The sequence below is a fragment of the Pteronotus mesoamericanus genome, unplaced genomic scaffold (genome assembly GCF_021234165.1).
Source record: "Pteronotus mesoamericanus isolate MK-2021 breed Mesoamerican mustached bat unplaced genomic scaffold, CSHL_Meso_final contig_502, whole genome shotgun sequence".
Classification (NCBI taxonomy): Eukaryota; Metazoa; Chordata; class Mammalia; order Chiroptera; family Mormoopidae; genus Pteronotus; species Pteronotus mesoamericanus.
Window position 1 is genome coordinate 4,648,245 of NW_026555187.1, and position 21,148 is coordinate 4,669,392.

The 21,148-nt window shown below is 46.0% G+C and overlaps 1 protein-coding gene across 2 annotated transcripts in view; it reads left to right on the forward strand.

Moving 5' to 3' along the window:
- The window catches only part of XPO7 (exportin 7), a 34,941-nt gene extending 15,100 nt beyond the window's left edge, over positions 1-19,841 (forward strand). For both annotated transcript variants that reach the window (XM_054578952.1, XM_054578953.1), the window contains exons 12-28: positions 1,139-1,332; positions 1,772-1,877; positions 3,274-3,409; positions 3,913-3,986; positions 5,143-5,223; positions 6,122-6,185; positions 6,555-6,663; positions 7,576-7,682; positions 10,142-10,230; positions 10,912-11,019; positions 12,779-12,861; positions 13,104-13,318; positions 13,545-13,683; positions 15,613-15,773; positions 16,544-16,642; positions 17,195-17,322; positions 18,263-19,841. In XM_054578952.1, coding sequence (XP_054434927.1) covers positions 1,139-1,332; positions 1,772-1,877; positions 3,274-3,409; positions 3,913-3,986; positions 5,143-5,223; positions 6,122-6,185; positions 6,555-6,663; positions 7,576-7,682; positions 10,142-10,230; positions 10,912-11,019; positions 12,779-12,861; positions 13,104-13,318; positions 13,545-13,683; positions 15,613-15,773; positions 16,544-16,642; positions 17,195-17,322; positions 18,263-18,356 — 1,987 coding nt within the window. In that variant the 3' untranslated portion in view covers positions 18,357-19,841. The remainder of the gene's footprint in view (positions 1-1,138; positions 1,333-1,771; positions 1,878-3,273; positions 3,410-3,912; positions 3,987-5,142; positions 5,224-6,121; positions 6,186-6,554; positions 6,664-7,575; positions 7,683-10,141; positions 10,231-10,911; positions 11,020-12,778; positions 12,862-13,103; positions 13,319-13,544; positions 13,684-15,612; positions 15,774-16,543; positions 16,643-17,194; positions 17,323-18,262) is intronic.
- The last annotated feature ends 1,307 nt before the right edge of the window (positions 19,842-21,148 follow it).

Below are 21,148 nucleotides of genomic sequence, written 5' to 3' on the forward strand. Positions count from 1 at the left end.
TCATCAGCTATTTCAAGTAGGATTCTTAATTTCCTTAGGTTCGAGTGCATTTAATTGTCATAACAATTCACTGTCTCAGCTCTTTTATGACTTGAATCATTGCAAAAGCTGAGTATTTGTGGAGCCCACTGGGAGACGTTGTTTTATTAGCTACATGGTTTCTATTGCGGGGGAGTCCGCTGGTTTCAGAGAGACCCTCTTGGGGAGTGGTTATGTGTGTGGGCTCTGGGCCCAGAGAGCCAGCTAATAGTTGTGTACTCTTGGGCAAGGTTGTTGTGGGGATGAAATTACTATGTCCTGGCCCACTGTGTGGACCATGGTAAACACACAGCTGCGGCCTATTAGTTGTAGTGGTGGTGGTGGTGGTGGTGCTGCTGCTGCTGCTGGATTGTCATCCTATGATGTAATAATAGACGGAGAGCTTGTAATATGATAAGATTTTCAAATTTACAAGCTAGTAGATAAGGCAAGACCTGGTATAAATCCGTAGGGCCCCATCTGCAATTCTGAAATCCAAGATGTGAAAACTAAATTTTCTTTTAAGTTTGGCACCAAAAATCAGTTGGCAGCAAAACTTAACATGCACTAGAAACCCTTTGTAGGCTTTTTTAAGAATTTGACTTAATATGAGTATTCATCATAATATTTACACATTTTGCTATACGTACTGTTATTTGACATACCACACACAGAGTCTATTGAGGGTTCATATTCCATGACAGAAGCATCCTATAGCCTCCCTATAACCTGAAGATTTCTGAATTCCAAAACATCTGGTCAGAATGTCTTCACTCAGGGACAGGGCACTTGTCACCCCAAAGTTTACTATGGTCAACAACAAGTGAGAGGCTAAGAAGCCAGAGCTCATGGGAGGGAGGAACATACAGATGAGGGGGTCCAGGCTGACAGCTGTTAAGGACTGCAAGCTCAGATTGAAAGATCAGACCAACAAGCAAAATACTCCTAAGGGAGACTGGCACCACGCTGAAGATAGCGGCCTTCAAATTGTTTTCATACTCCTTCCTTGGTTAAAAGTAGTGTTGGGATCCAGGCCTCTGCCATGGAAATAGTGGCTAAATGAAGAGGAAAGCTGCTCAGATGGGGAGAATAATAGACATATTTCTTCCTTTGGGAGTAGAGATGGACTGGAGGATCCTCTGGAGGACACGGGTCTGGTCCAGCAGCAGCTGGACCAGCTGTCGACAATTGGGCGCTGTGAATACGAGAAGACGTGCGCGCTCCTGGTGCAGTTGTTTGACCAGTCGGCCCAGTCCTATCAGGAGCTGCTGCAGAGCGCCACTGCGAGCCCCATGGACATCGCCGTGCAGGAGGGTGAGCGCGCGGCGGGCCGGGCTGGGCGCGGGTGCTGTCGGTGCCCTTTCTCTCGCGGCCACCTCTCCTGCTTTCCCTCAAAAGGGTTCCTCCATCATCAGTTACCCCATATACACAAAAAAGTATTTAAGTGTCACAAGGGACTAGGGCAGAGTAACTAAAGTCATCTGCAGTGGTTTTCTTTAACTTTAAGGAAGTACTGCAGTCCAGCGTAATGGCCTTGGCTGCTAGGGGACCCTTGGTTATCTGATGGATTTCCCCCTTGGCACCACCCTGCCCAGAGCAGAGTAGGAGCTATGCTCTGTAGGAAAAGGAAGACTGACGTGCCATGCCGTCCTTAGGTAAAGGAGGCTCCTAGTAAGAAATGAACCCCACAGTGAGGGACTCCTTCATGAAACCATGACTAGGGTGACAGTGGTGGGTCTTCTCCCTGTTGCAGGAAGGCTGACGTGGCTGGTTTACATCATTGGTGCAGTGATTGGTGGCCGGGTCTCTTTTGCCAGCACTGATGAGCAAGATGCTATGGATGGTGAGCTTGTCTGTCGGTAAGTGCTCCCCATGTCACTGCCATGCCCCGCTCCCACCCACGCCCCCTTTTGGGTTCTGAGACCACAGGGAACCGGACATGCTCTTGTTAATGCTTCCCTCCCATTTATAGAATATAATCTCATAAAGCTGATTGCTCATGAAAATGAAGGACTGTTACAGGTCCAACTCTAAACCTTTTCTCAGTATGGCAAGAACTCTGTCTACCATCCTGACAAAAAAAAAATTGTAGTAATTCAGCATAGAATTCATGGATACAGAATTAGGAAAACCAGACTAGGAAGCAGCTTTTATATCTGTTTAAGGACAGTGCCCCAAAATTAATAAAATGTGGACTGCTTTGGTTTTGGCCTTTCAAAGAAATGCTACCCTGAAGGGTTCTAAACTTTTGGATACTCTTCTTAGAGGTAAACACATTTTAACAGGATGCCTTAGAATGTGTTGGTCCCGGGCATTTCCATCCGGTAAGCCTTACTTGTATTCTGAAATCCCCCTTTGTCTCTTTCCACCCCATTTTGTTTATCAGATGTCCATCTGCCCTAGGCGCCTTAGTTCTGACAGAAGTCTTCACAGCACAACTCGCTGGCCTTTTTTTTTTTTTTTTGAAGAGCAAAGACTTACTAAGGATGACATCTAATACCTCTTTGAGTTTGCAGCCTGGTGTGACACTGTGTGTATGTCACAGTATAAATTGAGTTAGTCCCTTCTGTACCAGTTCTTAATTTGAGTGTTGCAACACAATGACTGGGTCTAATTTACTCATTATACGTCACATTTAGTTTTACCCCTTCTCACAATCTCAGAATGTCAGATGACTCACTTGCAATACTACTATTCTTACTCATTCAGCGTGACTTCTTACTTGCAGTGTATAGGCCTTCTTTCAGGGGGACCAGTGCAGGCAGAAGGGATGTGGTCCCAGGTAGCAGGTCAGCTCCTCGTCCCTGGAAGTGTTACTGCCTGGGCACATTGCCCTTCACGTGTGTCCGTTTCTTTCATGGCTCTGAGAAAAAAGATTGCGAATCACTGGTTTCCTTCAGTCTCCCTCGTTTTTATAAGTGAGGAACTGGGACTCGGAAAATAAATTGCTTTACTCAAGGTCTCACAGACATTTCAAGGAAGACCATTTTTGTAGTATTAGGGGAGTTTTTTTCCCCCACTACTTTTCAGCTGATTACAGGTTCTGCATCAGTCTGCAGTTTCACTGGATTGAAAGGTTTAAACCAACTAATCGTTCATATTTATTCCTTGGCTGTGGTTCCTGTGTGGCAGAAATGGAGAATTCTGTTCCCTCCGCAGTGCTGAGAGCCTGCAGAGAACGCCCTTCAGATGGGATGGGAAGGAGAGGGCCGGGATATCCTGCTGCTGAGAGAACCGTTGCTCTTCTTCCTCTAGGGTGCTCCAGCTCATGAACCTCACCGATTCTCGGCTGGCTCAGGCGGGCAACGAGAAGCTAGAACTGGCCATGCTGAGCTTTTTTGAACAGTTTCGTAAGATCTACATTGGGGACCAGGTGCAAAAATCCTCTAAGGTAACAGACTCTCTGTTGGCTCCATTGGTTTCCCTTTCTGCTGGTGGAATTGCTGATTGAGGGGAACCACTGGTAGCAGCTCAGATCCAGTCCCCAGATTTTATGTATCAGGAGAGTCCAAATGTCTTCTCTTGGTCTGTGGAATTGGGAGACTCACCAAAGAATGGGCCCATTTCTCTGGTGCTCCATTTACTTAAGAAATAGCCGGCCAAACCTCTGTTGGTGTCCCTGGAATTGTCAGTTTTTAGTTCCTATGCATGAGCTCATGCAGCGGAGGGTCGTGACAGTGTAAATTCGGGGTTGAAGGGGGACTGTAAGGTAGCTCCACACCTCTCCAGTATTTAGTAGTGCTCAGAAACTAGCTTATCGCTGCACTAGACCTCCCTGCGTTGCTGTCCACTCTCTTCCCACGCCTTGCCCTGAAGGAGGACACAGACAGGACTGGGATGCAGTGTTTCTAATCCATGTTTTCCGGTTCCTTTCTCCCCTCTTACCACCACCAGCTGTACCGCCGACTCTCGGAAGTCCTGGGCTTGAATGATGAGACCATGGTCCTAAGCGTCTTCATAGGAAAAATGTAAGTGTCCTGGCTCGCCATCAGCAGGAGTCCCTTGTCATCCTGTGGCAACTGTAAAATGTGATCTTGGCATTGTGCTGCCAGTGCCTTGGTTTTCCAGCATTGATCGTTTGCGTCAGAAAATTGTGCATTTGAGTGTGTGACAAGCTGTGCTTAGAGATATGGCCCGGCCCCAGAGCATTCCAGGCTTGTGCAGGCGAGGATTTCATTTTGTGCACGTGGACTCTCATCCACAGCCTCCGGAGTCCCAGGTGAAACCCTGTCACGGCATTATGAAAACGGCCCTCCCCCCCCCGCGATGGGGGCTCCGCCTCTCGCTCGTCCTCCTGCCGCCAGGGGTGCCCCAAGCGGGCATGCGCTTTCTGGTGCTGCTTTTCACTAGGCAGGCCCCCCAGGAGGAGGGCCCCTCTTTAAAACAGGCATATTCCTTTCAAGAAGCATCACACCCTGTGAGGGTCTTGAATCTCCAAAACCCAGCGCTATTGTTGGACTTGTCTTCAAAGTTGGAAGAAAAAAAAGCTCCTAATTGGCCCTTTTTTTGTTGTTGTTGTGTTTTTTTAAGTTGTGCCCCCTTCGTGTACATTTTCCTTTTTTTAGGAGTTCAATTTACCAAAGCACACACTAGGAGCCAAATTACCCAGGGCTGTGTGCAAAATCATGCTTTGCCTCCTTCCAGCCATCCCAATCCTAAACACTCATATCCATGAGCTGGTTAATAATTTAAGATGAAAAAGGCAAAGGGGGTCTAAAGGACTCTGCCAGCCGAGAACCCAGAAGCAAGGGCTACTAGAATTCTGCAGCTGACAGTGGATGGTGCAGGTGCAGAATTGCATACGTCTGCATGTTATCACTGCCGCAGAAATCTCTTACCCTTGCTGCAGAAATCAGCCCTGGAGTGCCCCAGAATTCCAAGGGCCTGGGTATGGGCCAGTGTAGCTTTGGAACCAAGTAGTGAAGATTATCTGAAGGATAATTTTTCTAGTCAACCAAATGTAAGTACGGAGATTTTATACCCATTTTTTGTGGTTGTGATGTCTGTGAATTGGTGATGCAGATGTGTGGTGATTCGTGATGGATGATTTTCTTCTCCCAACCCTCAGGGAGATCAGGCAAATCAAAAGTGTCTCCTGCTTTTTTTTTTCTTTTTGTCCTCCAGCATCACCAACCTGAAGTACTGGGGCCGCTGTGAACCAATCACCTCCAAGACACTGCAGCTCCTCAATGACCTCTCCATTGGATATCCTTTTCTGTGCACCCTGGGCACGGGTGTGCGGCCCTCCTGGAAACCACAACTGCCTGCCCTTTCCACTTGCATTTAGCTTTATATGTACTTAAGCGTCCTGTGTTCTCCTGGGAGCCAGAGGCAGTGCCCACACAGAATCCAGGAATAATTCCAGGCCCCCCAGAATGGGCCCACCCACAAGTGGACGGTTTGCCGCGGTTTATCCCTGGCTGTCTCTAAGATCCACAGACACCCAACAGATCTGTCTGATGGGTACATATTCCCCATGGCCAGGAGTTCACCATCCTTAGTGGCAGCAGAGTCCATCCTGATTGTCAGCCTGTTGAGAGAAGCAGCCTGATCACAAGTTTCGCGATAAAAGCAGTGGCTGTGCTTCTTCCTGACTTGGGCTAGGTCTGCTGAACGTCTGAGTTGCTCTAAGACAGCCTTTCACAGCCAGGGCTCTGCCAGAGAAGTAAACCGGACATATACTGAGTGAGTGTATGTAGCTAGTACCTTTGAAATGCCTGGGAGAAAAAGTTAATCCGCTGCACACAATGGATGCCTTAGGCAGGCCTTCAGGGCTTAATTGTCACTTAGAAGCCTTGTTGAGAAAAGTTACTTTAGGGTATTTATGACTCTTGGGAGAAATTGCAGGCCTTTACCTAGTTTTTTACAGATAGGAGTTCAGTATGTGTTCTCTTCATGGATCAGTTCAGTACTGCTTAGAAGAGAACACATTTTCTTTCCCTTTGGATAGTGTTAGGCTCAAGTAGTTAAGAAAAATAAGATTATCTGGGTATGGAATTCATAGTAAAGAAAGAAATTGTACTTCGGATAAAGTAGTTTCATTGTGCTTTGAAGATTCTGGGTTCACATCACATTTCCCTTGACCCTCTTCCTTTGTCTTCACGTACAGTAGTGTAAGGAAACTAGTGAAGCTTAGTGCGGTACAGTTCATGCTGAACAATCACACGGTGAGTGATGGTAGCCCCTCCGCCTGCCTCTGCTCGCGCCTTCTGAGCATGTAGAGGAGGTAGTAGATTGGGTCCTGGGTGCTGCCTGGCTGCAGGCCGTTCCTGACTCCCACCGCGCCGACCACTCCTGCTTAACTGCTGTCAGAGCTGCTCTTTGGGGTCCTAACGATCTGCTGTTGTTCGTACTAAGATAAATTAGGTCTAGGTAAACAATGACAAAAACAATTTTTTTAATATCCCTCATACCATTAAGGAATGGCGATGTAGCCAGTAGCCTGAAAGGGCCCCATAATTCTAAAACGACTAGCTTGCTTTCTGCCTCTAACCCATGTTTTTATTGTTTTCACTTGTTTTCTCTTTTTTCAACAGAGCGAGCACTTTTCGTTTTTGGGTATTAACAATCAGTCCAACCTGACAGACATGCGGTGTCGGACTACCTTCTACACAGCACTTGGGCGTCTCCTCATGGTGGATTTAGGTACTGCAATAAATCCTAGAGGCTCATGAAATGACCTGACACGTTCTAAAGTTTTACTTAAGGATAGAAAACTAGATGTTGGGAGAGGTCTCTCCTGTTGTTTCAACAGTAACAAAACTACATGAAATAGCCTGACTTCACAAAGACTACACCACGCTGTCGTGGTCCCTGTCCCTGGAAGAGAATAACGATGCACCTGAAGTTTTCGGCTGATGTGCAGTGGTTTTAAAATTCTGCTTGTATTTCTCATCTATAAAATAAGGGAGTTGGGGGTTGAAATTTTTAAACGCATCTTGTTGGTCTTACTCCTCTCCACCTCAAATGGGTGCAACCTACCCGAGGCGGCAACCGAGACCTTTTATTTCTCAGTTCAGTAGCACGTGTGCTCTCTGATGCCACAAGCACCTTTCTAGCCCCGGCTGTGATGTTCGCAGTCTGGGGTCCACTGACAGCTGGAGCAGAACGGCGGCGGCATAATTTTGGGCTACTTAAATTGACTGCTGCTACAGGGATGTTAAAATTTTTTTAAGCTTATGAAAGGTCACTGAAACAAAAAATGTGAACAAAGCCTCTATACATGCCTGATTCTAGTTGGAGTCTCATCTGGTTCTTACTTAAGGAAAAATAAATAAATCAGAGTGCCTCATACACACATATGAATCTCTGATGTTATAAGCCAGTCGAAAAAGTATGAACATTCCTGAACAAGAAGCTTTCTGCCATTTTCAAGTTTAAAAATGGTTCCTGTATGTATATTTTATTCTGAAATTACTATTAATAGCTGTTGGAGTAATAAAAGGCCCTTCATGTACCCTTAAATCTGCTCATCTCTTACAGTGTCTTGTTTTTCATGTGCACACACAACTTTAAATGTTGTGCATTGGGGTCACATCCTGCTCGTTTCCCTTACAGGAGAGGATGAAGATCAGTATGAGCAGTTCATGCTGCCACTCACCGCAGCATTTGAAGCTGTGGCCCAGATGTTTAGCACGAATACTTTCAATGAACAAGAGGCAAAGGTGAGTCCTTCCCCCGCCGACAGGTCAGCTTCTGGACAGTTCTGATGGAGACCAGATTAGCCAGGAGTGCAGAAAAGAGTGCTTATCCATAAATTTTCCACTGGGTTAGCTTTGTATTTTATCGCCCTCACTCCTGGGATTTTGAAATAGAAGAGCCAGTATGGGTTTATAAACTCTCTATTAATGTTAAAGTGTGTTCCTAAGCAACCATTAGGATTTGTTTTCTCGTCTACGGCTGTACCACCCTGAACGCGTCCGATCTCGCCTGATCTCGGAAGCTAAGCAGGGTCGGGCCTGGTTAGTACTTGGATGGGAGGTTTTTTTCCTGTGAAGTTTTCAAATATATGAGCATAAAGTTATTTTATGTTTTTGCCTTGCCAATCTGTTGTGTCTTTAGTTTATGCTCCCTTTTCATTTTTAATACTACATTAGTTTCATTAGTCTGCATTTCTTTTACTTTGTTTCAGCTATATTTTATCTGTTTTAAATTTCATTTATTTTTATTTTCATGTATTTTCCTTGGGGTTATTCTATTCTGACTTCTTAACTTTTCAGCCCTTAGATCCTGTTGTAACCATGTAAGACTCGAAATGTACCTCTAGGTATATTTTTCCAAAACTTGTTTTAATTGTGGTGTGTACGCGCACACACACACATGCACGCACGCAGGCTCTGGCCAGCTGGCTCAATTGGCTGGAGTGCCATCCTGTACACCAAAAGCTTGTGGGTTTAATTCCCAGTCAGGGCACATACCTGGGTTGTGGATTCGATCCCTGGTCAGGGCAACCGATCGATGTTTCTCTCTCACATATATATGTGCCTGCCTCTCTCTTTTTGCCTCTCTCTCTCCCTCTTTCCCTCTCTCCCTCACTTCCTCCTTCTTTAAAATCAATAAAAATGTCCTCAGATGAGGATTAAAAAACATTTTTTAAAAAAACCCACATAAAATTTAACTATATAAGCTTAATAGTGTTAAGTATGCTCACAAGTTTTGATGTGCAAAATTTTTTTTATTCAGTTTTTTGCACTTTCTAATTCCCATTAAGATTTTTTTCAATACATGAGTCATTTAGAAGGGCTTATGAATTTCTACATATATGGAATTTTAAATTTACCCTTAGTTATTGATTCTGGGCTCTCCTAATTTTTGGATATTGCTTTCCTCATCTTTTTACTTCACGTACATTGCCCTCCTTACCTGTAGATCTCTGTACCAAAACCAGAAGACACTGTGCCATGAATATCTGTAGGGCGTTTTCATAGCGTTCATAATGACATTGAGGCAGAATTTTGGAGCCACCCACTAGCCAGGGGGATTGTCCCCCCAAAATGCCCAGTGTTACTGATACTCTAAAATGCTAATTTTTCATCTTTAGAAAGCCTCTTAGTTTTCTACATTCAAGTCAGCAGAGGAGTCAGAGAGCAGCTCCACTTGGTCCCCCTCTCTCCTTTTTAGACCAGTGTTCTAGGGTCTGAGATGCGTGCCGTTCAAAGCTAAGTTAGTGTAGAACATACCAGCAACATAGGCAAGAGTGACGACCAACATCAAGGGTAACAGGGATGTCGGCCCTTCTCCCATCACATTACTTCCATGCAAAGCAAGTAAAATTAATGAAAGGAAACATCATGGCCATGAACTACAACTACTCCCACATCTTTGTTACACCTCATGTAACAAGTCTTTCATAGTGACCATGTCTTAGACTCAAACATTGGGCTCATGGCATCGGGTTAGGAATGGAACTGTTTGTTTAAGGCAGGCAGGCAGTACAAGTACGGACATTTTTAACAAATGAGTCAGGATACGCAAATGTGCTACCTCCCTAAGCCTACTGGTGGCTACTAGCTTTTAAGAGGAGGCTCACTGCTGTTCAGGGCCCACAAGTAAAAGTTCTTCTGAGAAAGGAAGCATTGGATTTGGAGTCTAGGTGCTGTGGGGCCTCGTTCTAGCCCTCTTGCCACCTTGCAGCGTGACTTCAGGCAAATCTGACCTCTGTCTCTTTTTGAAAAAGTACAGTCTAGCGCTTTTCGGCTCTAAGGTTCAGCCCATCGGGCTTATTCCCAGGAACCCCGTAGACCCCTCAGCCTCCAGCGGGGCCTGCCCCGGGGCCCGCAGTGCTGCAGCACCTTCGGTCACCAGGGGTGGCGCTGGGCCTTCGGGGCACCTGGCTGTTCCACCTCTTTTTGCCTTTCTTTTCCTACCTCTTCTTGTGTAAGCTTTCTCCTTTTGCCATGATGGGCCAGGGACTATCCCTTTTTTAGTATAACAAGGTTCTAAAACTACTTTTCCAAGGGAAAAGTTTTCATTCTCATGTGGAAGAGATAAATTCCGAATATTTGGGAAGGATTATTTGTTGAACAGTGGGAGGAAGAATTTCATTACAGATACGTGAAGGCACCATCAGGTGGTTATAAGTTTGTTTTTTCTTCTGTTTTTAACATAATTTTGCCTTCTGCAGCGAACTCTAGTTGGCCTGGTAAGAGACCTGAGAGGGATAGCTTTTGCCTTCAATGCCAAGACCAGCTTCATGATGCTGTTTGAATGGATGTATCCTAACACGTATCACAGCTAGCCGTCACTGACTTTTGAACAAGTGATGGGTCATCGGGGACAAAGACAGGGGGAAGAGTGGCCTGGAAGACCTGCCCTACATATGCCCTGTCAGCTGCTGTTCCATAGTGGCCTGGTGACATAATGCTGTCTGCCCTGCTCACTGAGGAGGAAGTCGATGAGCTGCCTCCCAGCTTCTCTGAGTCACAGCACAGATGCCTGGGGAACTCTCCCACTGCAGAGGTGTTGCGCAGGAATTTCGCCACACTTAGGAAAGAGAGACATTTCAATCTACTAAAAAAAGACAGCTTTACTAGGAATTACAAAGTCTAACCTTACTTCATAATTCGACCAAATCATTTCAAATCTGAGTGCCTCTGTTTTTCCAATAGTTACATAACAGAAATGGCTGATTTCCTATTATGCCACAATTGGTAAGAGAATAAATTACAATATGAAATACATTGTGCTCTTCAGAAGAAAGGCAGTATGTAAATTACATTGTATTATTAGATACCTATTACAAGTTAAAGGGCACACAGTCATTCCAATATTAGCAAGCAAGAGACAGGAAATTAGAGAACTGTAATCAGACAGTTGTCCTGGGCCAGAGCTGAGAAATTGTTTTAAATTCTGTCCTTCCTGGATTCAGAATTCTTCCTTAGCTTTCATTTATAGATACCCCTCCTACATGCCCATTCTCCAGCGGGCGATTGAGTTGTGGTACCACGATCCGGCCTGTACCACACCTGTGCTCAAGCTGATGGCTGAATTAGTGCATAACAGGTAAGGAGGAAGGGCACGGCTGCCATTCTGTGCGCGTCGGCCCAAGGAGTCGGCTTTGTCTCGGGTTTCGGGCAGATTGTGGAAGATGACATCGTTCACTGCTGGAGTCTCGCGTTACACATTCTTACAAGAAGTGAGTTTGGCAACCAGGATTCTGCTCTCCCTGCCCCACATGAAAGTGGACGTTTGGTAATGATGCCATGGCCCTCACATTTCATAGGGACAGTTGAGAGTGACTGGGGACACATTAGAATACCCTTTCTTAACGAAGGTACTTACCTGGCAAATTACAGCTGGAGCAGTAAAGATTTACTTTAAAAGGAAGAAAGCACAATTTCCAGAATAGCAAATTGTTAAATTTGCCTGATGATTTAGGGATGGGAAAAAGAAAAATCAGCATGTTGACTTAACTAGAACTTCAGGTCTGTGTTTCTGCCTCTCATGGCACTTCTGAGAGAGTAATTTTGGTGAGCAGTGGGTAATACTCCAAGAGGTTGTTGCCTCCCATGAGGCTTGTAGTCAAGAGTCACTCATTTCTCAAATAGAGGTTTGAGAGCATCTGCTCTTTGCGAGGCAATTTCCTAAGCTATTGTGCCAGACAGAACCTCTGCACTCTTAGATGTTACATTCTGGGAGGGCAACAGACAATAAAACAAGCATGGACAGTCATTTCAAACAGTGGAAAGGGCTAGGAAAAAATAACGTACTAAAACAAAGTAATGGAAGGAGAGCAGGCGTCTGAGAAGGCGATGCTTAAGCTGGGGTCTGAGTGCCAAGAAAGAATCTGGTTGCCCTGCAGAGAAAGGGGAAAGAACCTTTTAAACAGAGAAAACAACTGCCAGAGTCCCGCTATGGGAGGAGCTTGCTGGGACTAGACAGCAGTGCCCCTGCCGGGGGCACGGTGAACGAGGGCGGCCTGGTGGGCAGAGCCACCATGCAGTGACTGGCGTGGCCGTGGTGCAGAGCGGACCTGTGCGCTCAGTGCAGCGGGAAGCTGCCGAAGTCTGTAGGCAGCGAATTACAGCGGCCCCACTTACATTTTTTAAAGGTGCCGTTCTAGCCACCACGTGAAGAATGGGACTGTGGGGACACGAGTGGAAGCAGGACGATACAGGAAGTGGAAGGAGTCAGGACATGTTGTAGAGCTAGATCCTGATGGAGTCGGCGTGGAGAGGGGAGGAAAGAACACCTAGATTCAGTGAAGCTCGTTAAGAGGTAGAGCAAACCAAACAAGGGTTGCTCTGGTCTGGAGAACAGTCAGGAACGCAGAACCGAGGCTGGTTTAAATGTGTGCCTCCCCTGCCCGGCTTGCGGTGCAGCATGCCCAGCGCCTCTGCGTCCTCTTGCCGTGGAGAGTCGTGACACTGTGCCTTCGCTCCTTGGCAGCGACTGACGCCAACGGGAATGCAGAGTGACGTCTCAAGGCTGTGAATTAGTACTACCGACATGCGACAGTGTTAGCAGCTCCACTTCTCATCGAGCAAAACTGAGAATTTTTAAGAGTGATTTTATCTGCTTCCTCTTTTTTTTTAATGTTTTCAATTTGAGCAGCAGAACTTGAATCTAGCATGTTGGCCTTCAAGATACAGGCTATGTCGCTGGTTAAATATCTTTGATTAACTTGGTTATTTCACATTAGGGTAGGTAACCTGCATATCTTAGTGCAAAAAGAATCAGCCAAAGTACCCAGATGAGAGCCTGGAGTACCCCAGTCTTCTGGCATCATACCTCTGACGTTCCTTCTGTGTTTTCTGCTCAGATCCCAGCGACTCCAGTTTGATGTCTCTTCCCCCAATGGCATCTTACTCTTCAGAGAAACTAGCAAGATGATAACCATGTATGGTAAGTGCTTTAGAGGAGCACAGCCTTGGAAGTGAACTGCACCTCCATTACCACACTCCGTGCAGTGGGGATCTCAGGCAGGTGGTGGCCAGGACAGCACCGCAAGGCATGTTGTGTTGTCATACGTTTGTATTATAATGTCAGCTGGCACCAAGAGCCTGTAGAGTAGGAGGACTGAGTCGGTATGTAAACTCTCAATTGCAATGTGGTTAAATAAATATACTTATCACATGTCTGCTCAGGCAATCGCATCCTGACACTAGGAGAGGTCCCAAAGGATCAGGTCTATGCACTGAAGCTCAAGGGCATTTCCATCTGCTTCTCCATGCTGAAGGCTGCTCTCAGTGGGAGTTATGTCAACTTTGGAGTCTTCCGTCTCTATGGAGACGATGCCCTGGACAATGCTCTCCAGACCTTCATCGAGCTGCTCCTCTCCATTCCCCACAGTGATCTCCTGGTAAGCCTTAAGCCTCACTGGCAGGCCTTGACCCCTCCTGCTCAGGCTTTCTTGGTCTGAGACCGTGACTGAACAGTTCTCTGCAGAACTGTAAGCTGGCTCCAACCAGGCCTTTTGTTTTCCCATTTGAAGGGACTGCGCTCTTTAATTTAGTTTAAGATCTTGCTTCCTGCGTGCTAAGGTTCACCGCACCTAAGCTGGTGTTCGTTTTCCTGTTCTCCCACAGGACTACCCCAAGCTCAGCCAGTCTTACTATTCACTACTGGAAGTCCTGACGCAGGACCACATGAACTTCATTGCAAGCCTGGAACCTCATGTCATCATGTATATTCTCTCTTCCATATCTGAAGGACTCACTGCACTTGGTAAGCACCTGGATTGGCAGGTTCGTTTTTACCACTTAGCTAAACAGAAAAAAAGAGACTCTTGCCCCGGTATCCAAAGGATTACTGCTTTGGGGGGTTGGCCCTAACAGTAGAGCGCATACCCCGTGGGTACACCATCGTCCAGCAAGGATCGGGCACGTGCTAGGCACTGAGAATACAGTGATTAATAACACACAGTCCCTCTCCCTTAGGAGCTTTTTATCTGTGGATGAAACGGACAACTGCCTCTTTGCTTAGGACTGTAGGGGGGTCTATGAAGTGCTATGGGAGTTCTCAGGAAGCGCCCCTAAACTCCTAGTTTCAGGAGTAGGGTCAGGGAAGGCTGACAAAAGAGCTACTATCAAACATACACCTAAAAGCAGCAGAGGTCTTACCAGGTCAGTGGGGGGAGGCTTCCTAGCAGAAGAGAATGAAAAGGAATGAAGCTGGAGAAAGAAATAGGCAGGGGCAAACGTGGAGGTTGCAAGGGGGCTCGTCAGCTGTATTGGGGTGTTTGGAGTCTATCCTGAGGCAGTAGGAGCTGGGGGAGAGCTTTCCACAGCTAGTCTGGAAGCTTTCCATCCTGCTCCTGCTGGTTCCTGCCAGCCGCTTTGTCCTCAGGATGCCTTCCAGCAATCTTAGTATGTGTTCAGGGGATAAAATACATTTTTATATTGACTGAGCACAACATAAATAGGAAGAGTAAGTCAGCTGCAGGGTAGTCCTGATATGTTGTAAGTGCACAGAAGGACTTCTGGGCCGTCCGCCCTGGTGAGTTCCCATACCTCCTGGGCACTTCTTTGCTGCACAGTTACCTCCAGCTGGTGCCCAGCCATATCTAGGGCAGCTTTGGAAGGCTGCACCTCCGTTTTGGGTTTGGTTTGGTTTGGTTTTGTTTTTGTTTTTTAAAGATTTTGTTTTCAGAGAGGAAAAGGGAGAGAGAAGAGAAAGGAGAGAAAGAGAAACATTGATGTGTGGTTGCCTCTTGCTCGCCCCCTACTGGGGACCTGGCCCACAACCCAGGCGTGTGCCCTGACAGGCAATCGAATCAGCACCCTTTCGGTCCACAGGCAGGTACTCAGTCCACTGAGCCACACCAGCCAGGGTGAAAGCCTGCTTTATAGCTTCTCAAAAAGGACCCTCCTCTGCACAAACAAGAGCAGAATGGTTTCTTCTTTTATGGGTTCATCTTTTAGTCCTCGGGCCTGAGCCTCGCCAAGTCAGGACTCGGTCCACAGGCTGTGCTGCATCATCATCTCTGTGAACTGCATGGATGAGTCTGCAGTCCCTGCCACCACACTTCCCCCAAGATGCTGCAGAGACAAACAGATAACACAGCAGCCCACTCTAGTGAATGCAGGTGTTGACAGGCTGTGATAAGCCGGGTTTAATGACATCCCCCAGGAAGCTCAGAGTGTAGGCTCACAGCTCACACTCCTGGATCTAGTCACAGCCCTTCCAGGTACTAGCAGTGGGATCTTGAGGCAAGTCACATGACCTCTCCAAACTTCAGTTTACTCATTTGCAAAATGGAAAGCCTATATCCTGGAGTTCTCAAGAGGATAAATTAGGGATAATATCTCTAAAGTCCTTGGCACAATATCTGTCCCGATAGTTCAGCTACGTCTGAACTATTCATTATTTTTTATGAAGCAGAAGACATACATCTCTACCACATTGAGTCAATTTCAACAACATTTATTTGTATTGTTGTCACCCACTCACTTTCAAACATACCAGACTTTGACCTGTATTAAGGGTGAGAGGTTAACAGAAAGCATCCTGAGCAGTGGCCTTGGCTTTACCGGCCCCAGTACGGTATGACTGGGCACCTCTGGGACTTCAGCTAAGGGCAGTCGTGTTTGCCCAAGTCACTGTCAGCAGCTCAGTGTCCCTGCTCTCTTCCACCCCTCCCCCTCTTTCTTCCAGACACCATGGTATGCACAGGCTGCTGCTCCTGCCTGGACCACATTGTGACATACCTCTTCAAGCAGCTGTCGCGTAGCACCAAGAAGAGGACAACACCCCTGAACCAGGAGAGTGACCGCTTCCTGCATATCATGCAGCAGCATCCGGAAATGATCCAGCAGGTGAGGAACACGAGTGTTAGCAGGCAGTGGGCGCGGTCCTGCAGGGGAAGAACCTCACTCTCTGTTTTCCTTTTCCTCTGGAAGAGCCTCTCTTCAGGAGAGGGGAGGCTGAGCAAGGTAACGAGTCCGACTCACATCTCACCAGGCTAATGCTGCCCGGGTGAAGTTTATCCTTAAAATGGCAGCAAATTTTGAGTGTGCTGCATAGTCACTGGATATAGAAATTCTGAATGTCACAGCAAGCCCTCGGCTTTGGGCCTCTCCCATGAGCACTGCCCTCCTTCCATGACAGTGACTTTGCTCGCCCATGGCTGTGAATGGGGCATGAGCTAGCAGTGTCCGGCCATAAAGCTTGTTACTCCCATAGCTCGTCTTTGCATTACTTGCAAAGGAAGCAGTGAAATAATTCACCTTCCCATCACATCCCCCAAATGGTATAAAGCCGTCTCCTCTGAAACGAGTGCAGGGAGCTGTAGTGCAGGACGAGTTTGCACTGTAATCGTTTGACCAGTACCATCTCCTACAAATCAGAGTGAACTAGGAAGGTCCATCTTAAAATGAATTATCAAACCAATTTAAAGAACAGGAAAGGAAATGTCTTAGAAGAAAAACTTACCTTGTAATAGAAAATTAAAATGTAGCTGCACAAACATTTGTCTGGACTACCCTAGACAGAAAGGCTGCCACCTAACAAACTCCTCTGTTTGGAGTCCGTAATTCTCTCTTGGGTGGCCACCCCTGGGTCACTGCCTCAGATTCTCCCTTTCCAGATGCTGTCAACGGTGCTGAACATCATCATCTTTGAAGACTGTAGGAACCAGTGGTCCATGTCCCGGCCCCTGCTCGGCTTGATACTACTTAACGAAAAGGTAAGCGAGCCAGGCCCTGACGCCCAGAGCCAGAAGCAGGGGCAGGTACGCGTATTCCAGGACTCTGTGAGAAACACACGAACAGCCCGTGCTGAGATGAGAAGTGTGCCATTGTTCTAAGCACGTCCTACTCGTGCTTTGGACAACACGTAATCACTTACCTGTTAGAAGTCAGCACATGTGGCAGGTCAGACAAAGGTAAAGGAACCATGAGGACGTGGTACAAGGAGAGAATACCTGGAGATCAAAGCACCTGCAACACCCTAAGTTCCAGCTCTACCATAAACAAACATAAATAAGTCAATTCCTATTTAAAAAAATCCGATCATAGGATACTTCTAGTGTTTACAAAGTTTAAATTCTTGATGTTTGTGAGATACAGATACTGTGCATTATCCCGCTTGCTTGAATTTTAAAAACAAAGGTACCCAGTTTTAGTAGATAGTCCGTTCTTGTGGGAGACGAGCACTCCCTCCGCCCTGCAGGTGATGGAGCACTAACCCACCCTTCCCCGTCTTCTCTCCTCACCCTGACCCCCTCCTGGCCCCCCAGTATTTTTCTGACCTAAGGAACAGTATCGTGAACAGCCAGCCTCCAGAGAAACAGCAAGCTATGCATCTGTGTTTCGAAAACCTGATGGAAGGCATCGAGCGCAACCTCCTAACAAAAAACAGAGACAGGTGAGTGTAGAGGGCCCTGCCGAGAAATCCTGGGAAATGGGCTTTCAGATCACTGCCCCGAGGGCCCCCGTCCTTTAGAGGCCGTGTACGCACCGCTGTCCGTGAGGAAAGCAGGCCACCTACGTGACTTTAAATTTTCTAGTAGCCGGGTGCAAAAAAGGTAAAAAGAAACAGGCCATGTTTTATGTAACCCATTGTGCCAAAAATATTGCCCATGTGTAATCAATATTTAAAAAATAGAGAAATTTCACATTATTTTTATTATATTAAGTTCAAGACCTTACGTATTTTGTACTTACCATGGTATCTCAATTCAGATGCTGAATTTTATCAGAAATATTTGATTTATATTTAGATTTCATAAAATTTACAGACATACTTAGAAGTTCTCCAGTAATTGACTAACAGGTTTTTCTAAATCTTTAAATTTTACTTTAGTTTAAAATATGGCATTTTAATTTGAAATTAATTAGGGTGTGATTAGGGAACTGAATTTCAACTTCACCTAATTTGAATCCACTCCTCAATCACACTGGGCATAATTCAGGCACCCAGTAGTCAGACATGGCTCGTGACCGCCACGTTGGGTGGCATAGCTCTCTACCATGTGGTTCTCAGCATTAAGAAGTGAGATAGCTTCACCCTCTTCCTTTGCGAAGGCAACCTCCTGCCTCTGTCATGAGATTCTTTCTGTGCTGCCATGAACCCAAGGAGGCCCTCAGCCCCAGATATGACCAGCCATGAAGTTGCAAGTAGAACGAGGCACAAAACTAGCCCAACTTTCCCCTTAGTCTGAAGACTGATATTTACTGACCTTAGAAACAGAACCCATCAATTCATAGGTTCTCTCTCTCAGCAGCCACTTGTCTGCTAGGAATGTTTCAGGCAAAGACCTTTGCCTTTCATTCTGTTTCCCCAACTTACGTGCATCCTCTCTTAGGTTCACCCAGAACCTGTCAGCATTCCGTCGAGAAGTCAACGACTCGATGAAGAATTCCACTTACGGCGTGAATAGCAATGACATGATGAGCTGACACCTCCTTGGACTCTACCTGTACAGAGCAGCGTCCTTTTGGTCTGGCCCAGGGGGCGAACAATTACAAGGGGGCGGGCCTGGCTGACCCTGGCCCCCTCCTCCAGGGGTGTGGGGGAAGTGGCAAAGGTCAACTAGCTGTTTCCCCAGGGAATAGGGGTGTGTGTGCACTCACTAGGGGCAGGGCGCTGCTGGTTCTTGGGGGATGGGGTGGGAAGGGTGGTGGGAGGAGATAGAGACAAACACGTGAGACTCCAGCCCCCTCTCTTGGGGCCACCCAAAGGCGGAGAACCCCCAGTGTCCTGCCACAACCTGCCTTGTAAAAACATGTACATTTTTTCATAACATTTTGAACAAGGTTTATATTGACTCAAGTTTAAAAAAAAAAAAAGTGTGATTGAAAAATTTTTACAGAGTCTAGTGCACCAATGCTGATCTGATGTGAGGGGTTGTGTATGCGAGTGAGGAAAAAATGTGTATTCTGGTGGCCTGAAGCTTTACTGGACGAGGATGTGTGAACGTGCAGAGATATATTTAGTGACACAGTGTAGAGAGGCAAAGAAAAAAAGTAAAAATTCCAAATGTATATTTTTTCTTATTGCCTTTTCCTTGCCCCCCAAATTATCACTTCCTATTACTGTATTGCCCTTGTTATTAGGAACTCTAAGCCATGCGGAGCACCATCCCTCCCCCTTCGGCCACAGATGCTGCCCCAGGTCCCTCGGCCTCTTGCAGCGACACAACTCCAGCTAAAAGTGTTTGGTGTTCTTAGCTTCATCCTTCTTCCCACTTTGCTTACCCTTGTCCTCAGACAGATGCCTCTTGCTTTTAAAAGTCGGTTGTAAGCCTATGACTTTGGTCCTTGGTCTCTGTGACAGTAGAGACCAGAAGAGCGATTGACCCAGTTGCTCTCCTGTGGAGCGATTTGGACGAGTCCACCAGAGGCCCAGCTGCGTGTGGCCGATAACTTCCAGTCTTCCCCAGCCCTTGAGGCATGTGTGTGGATGTGTGCGTGTGGATATTTATATATGTACCCTGCACTCGTGAATGTATGGACTGGAGGAAGCTACTACAGCGGAGGGGTTCTTAATAACAAGGCCTGCCTGGCATGAAGTATTTAACATTCTCCCACCCCCTTAAAAATATACATTTTTATAAAATGAAAACCATAATAAATGTTTTGAATATTTAAAAAATTAACCTACAGAGGAAAATTAATGGAGAAAGCTATTTGCCTTGTACTTTTCCCACAATTGTTGCTGCTAGTTGTACGCATCTCTAGTTCAGCTCTTGCCCATGGGACACTCGCCAATTAGGTTTTATTTGTATTTCTCTCCTCTACCCCCACAAACAAACCTACTAATTTTCTTCCTTCTCCTCTGGCGACTGTGTGGTGAATCCTTTCTTGCGTGATCAGGTTGCAGATAGACTTGTAAGGGTGTTTGCTGCATACAGTGTAAGCATTGTGACCGCCAATAAACTTAAATGGTTTCTACTGACCCGGTTTCAGGAATCAAGTCTAGTGTGTCTGCAGGGACATGTCTGAACACATGAAGATGTTTGAAGTGTGCACTCTTAAAAGCCAGTGGATGGCAGGGACCCCTCAACCTTGTCAAATTACCTTCTCGTTGGACTGAGTCTGACTCAATTTCTTTTAAAAGTATGATTGGTTTAATTGGTACACGCACATACACGTACACACACAATACAATTCAATGTGCAGGAAAGACCATGTACATTTTTTGTAACACTTCGAGCAAGGTTATATTGGCTGAAGTTTAAAAACAAAGAGCGTGACTAAATCGTTTAGTTTCATGCACCAGTGCTGATGTGAGGGGTTGTGTGAGTGAGGAGAATGTGTATATTTACACATACATATATGCTGTTGTATTTCAGAAAGCCCAGTTTTGTTAGTGTTCTGACATCTGCTCTAATGTGCATTAGACCCTGACAAGGTCAAGGATGAAGTTTTAGTTCCTGAAGTATTTGGCAGACCCATGGGCCAGAACTATCCGATGAAGCACGCTGGTTACCAGGGACTGGTTCTCATCCCCGTCCTGTGTAGTACCTGGGTATGAGGGAACACAATTGCCGGTGCATCTGGGGACAGATAGGAATCGTGCCTTGAAATGGATTTATATCCAATGAATCACAGACTCTAGAGCGTGACTCTTGTCCCCCTTTCTACATGGACCTTTGCCTGCTCTCTGTCTTCTGGGTAATTTCCTGGTGCTGTTATTTTGAAAGCAAAAGAATTGAAAAGGCTAGAAGGCAAACAAGTTATCATAGCCAAGTCTGTCTCTTAAGCCTAATATAATAGAAATATAAGATGACCAGGCTTTATTAATATGTCACACACTTCAATCACATTGTCCTAGTGACCTGGAATTCTGATTCTGTAGTGAATGAGACATAATAGCCCTTTTTTTTCTGGTCAGTTAGCAGTTTCACATGATTCAACCTACTAAGTGTGAAAGCCAGTTACCTTTAAACTTTCGTTTCCCCCAAGAAACCATGTGGAAGTTTTATTCAGTTAAACATAAGTTTATTGGTTTCTAGGCTATCCTGGCTACTAACGTCATCAATTCAGGTGGTTTACACAGTGTTTCCTGACACCAGTTGTCGCTTACATTGACAAAACAGCTAAAGTCTTTACTGTAAATTATCAATTTGTAGTAGTACGTATGTGTGTATGTATTTGTTGGCTCTGCCAAAACATGGGTTCTTTATTCTCACTAAAGTGTAAGTCAGACAAAGAAGGGATTTGGCGCAGGGGCAGACTTTAGGTTTTTA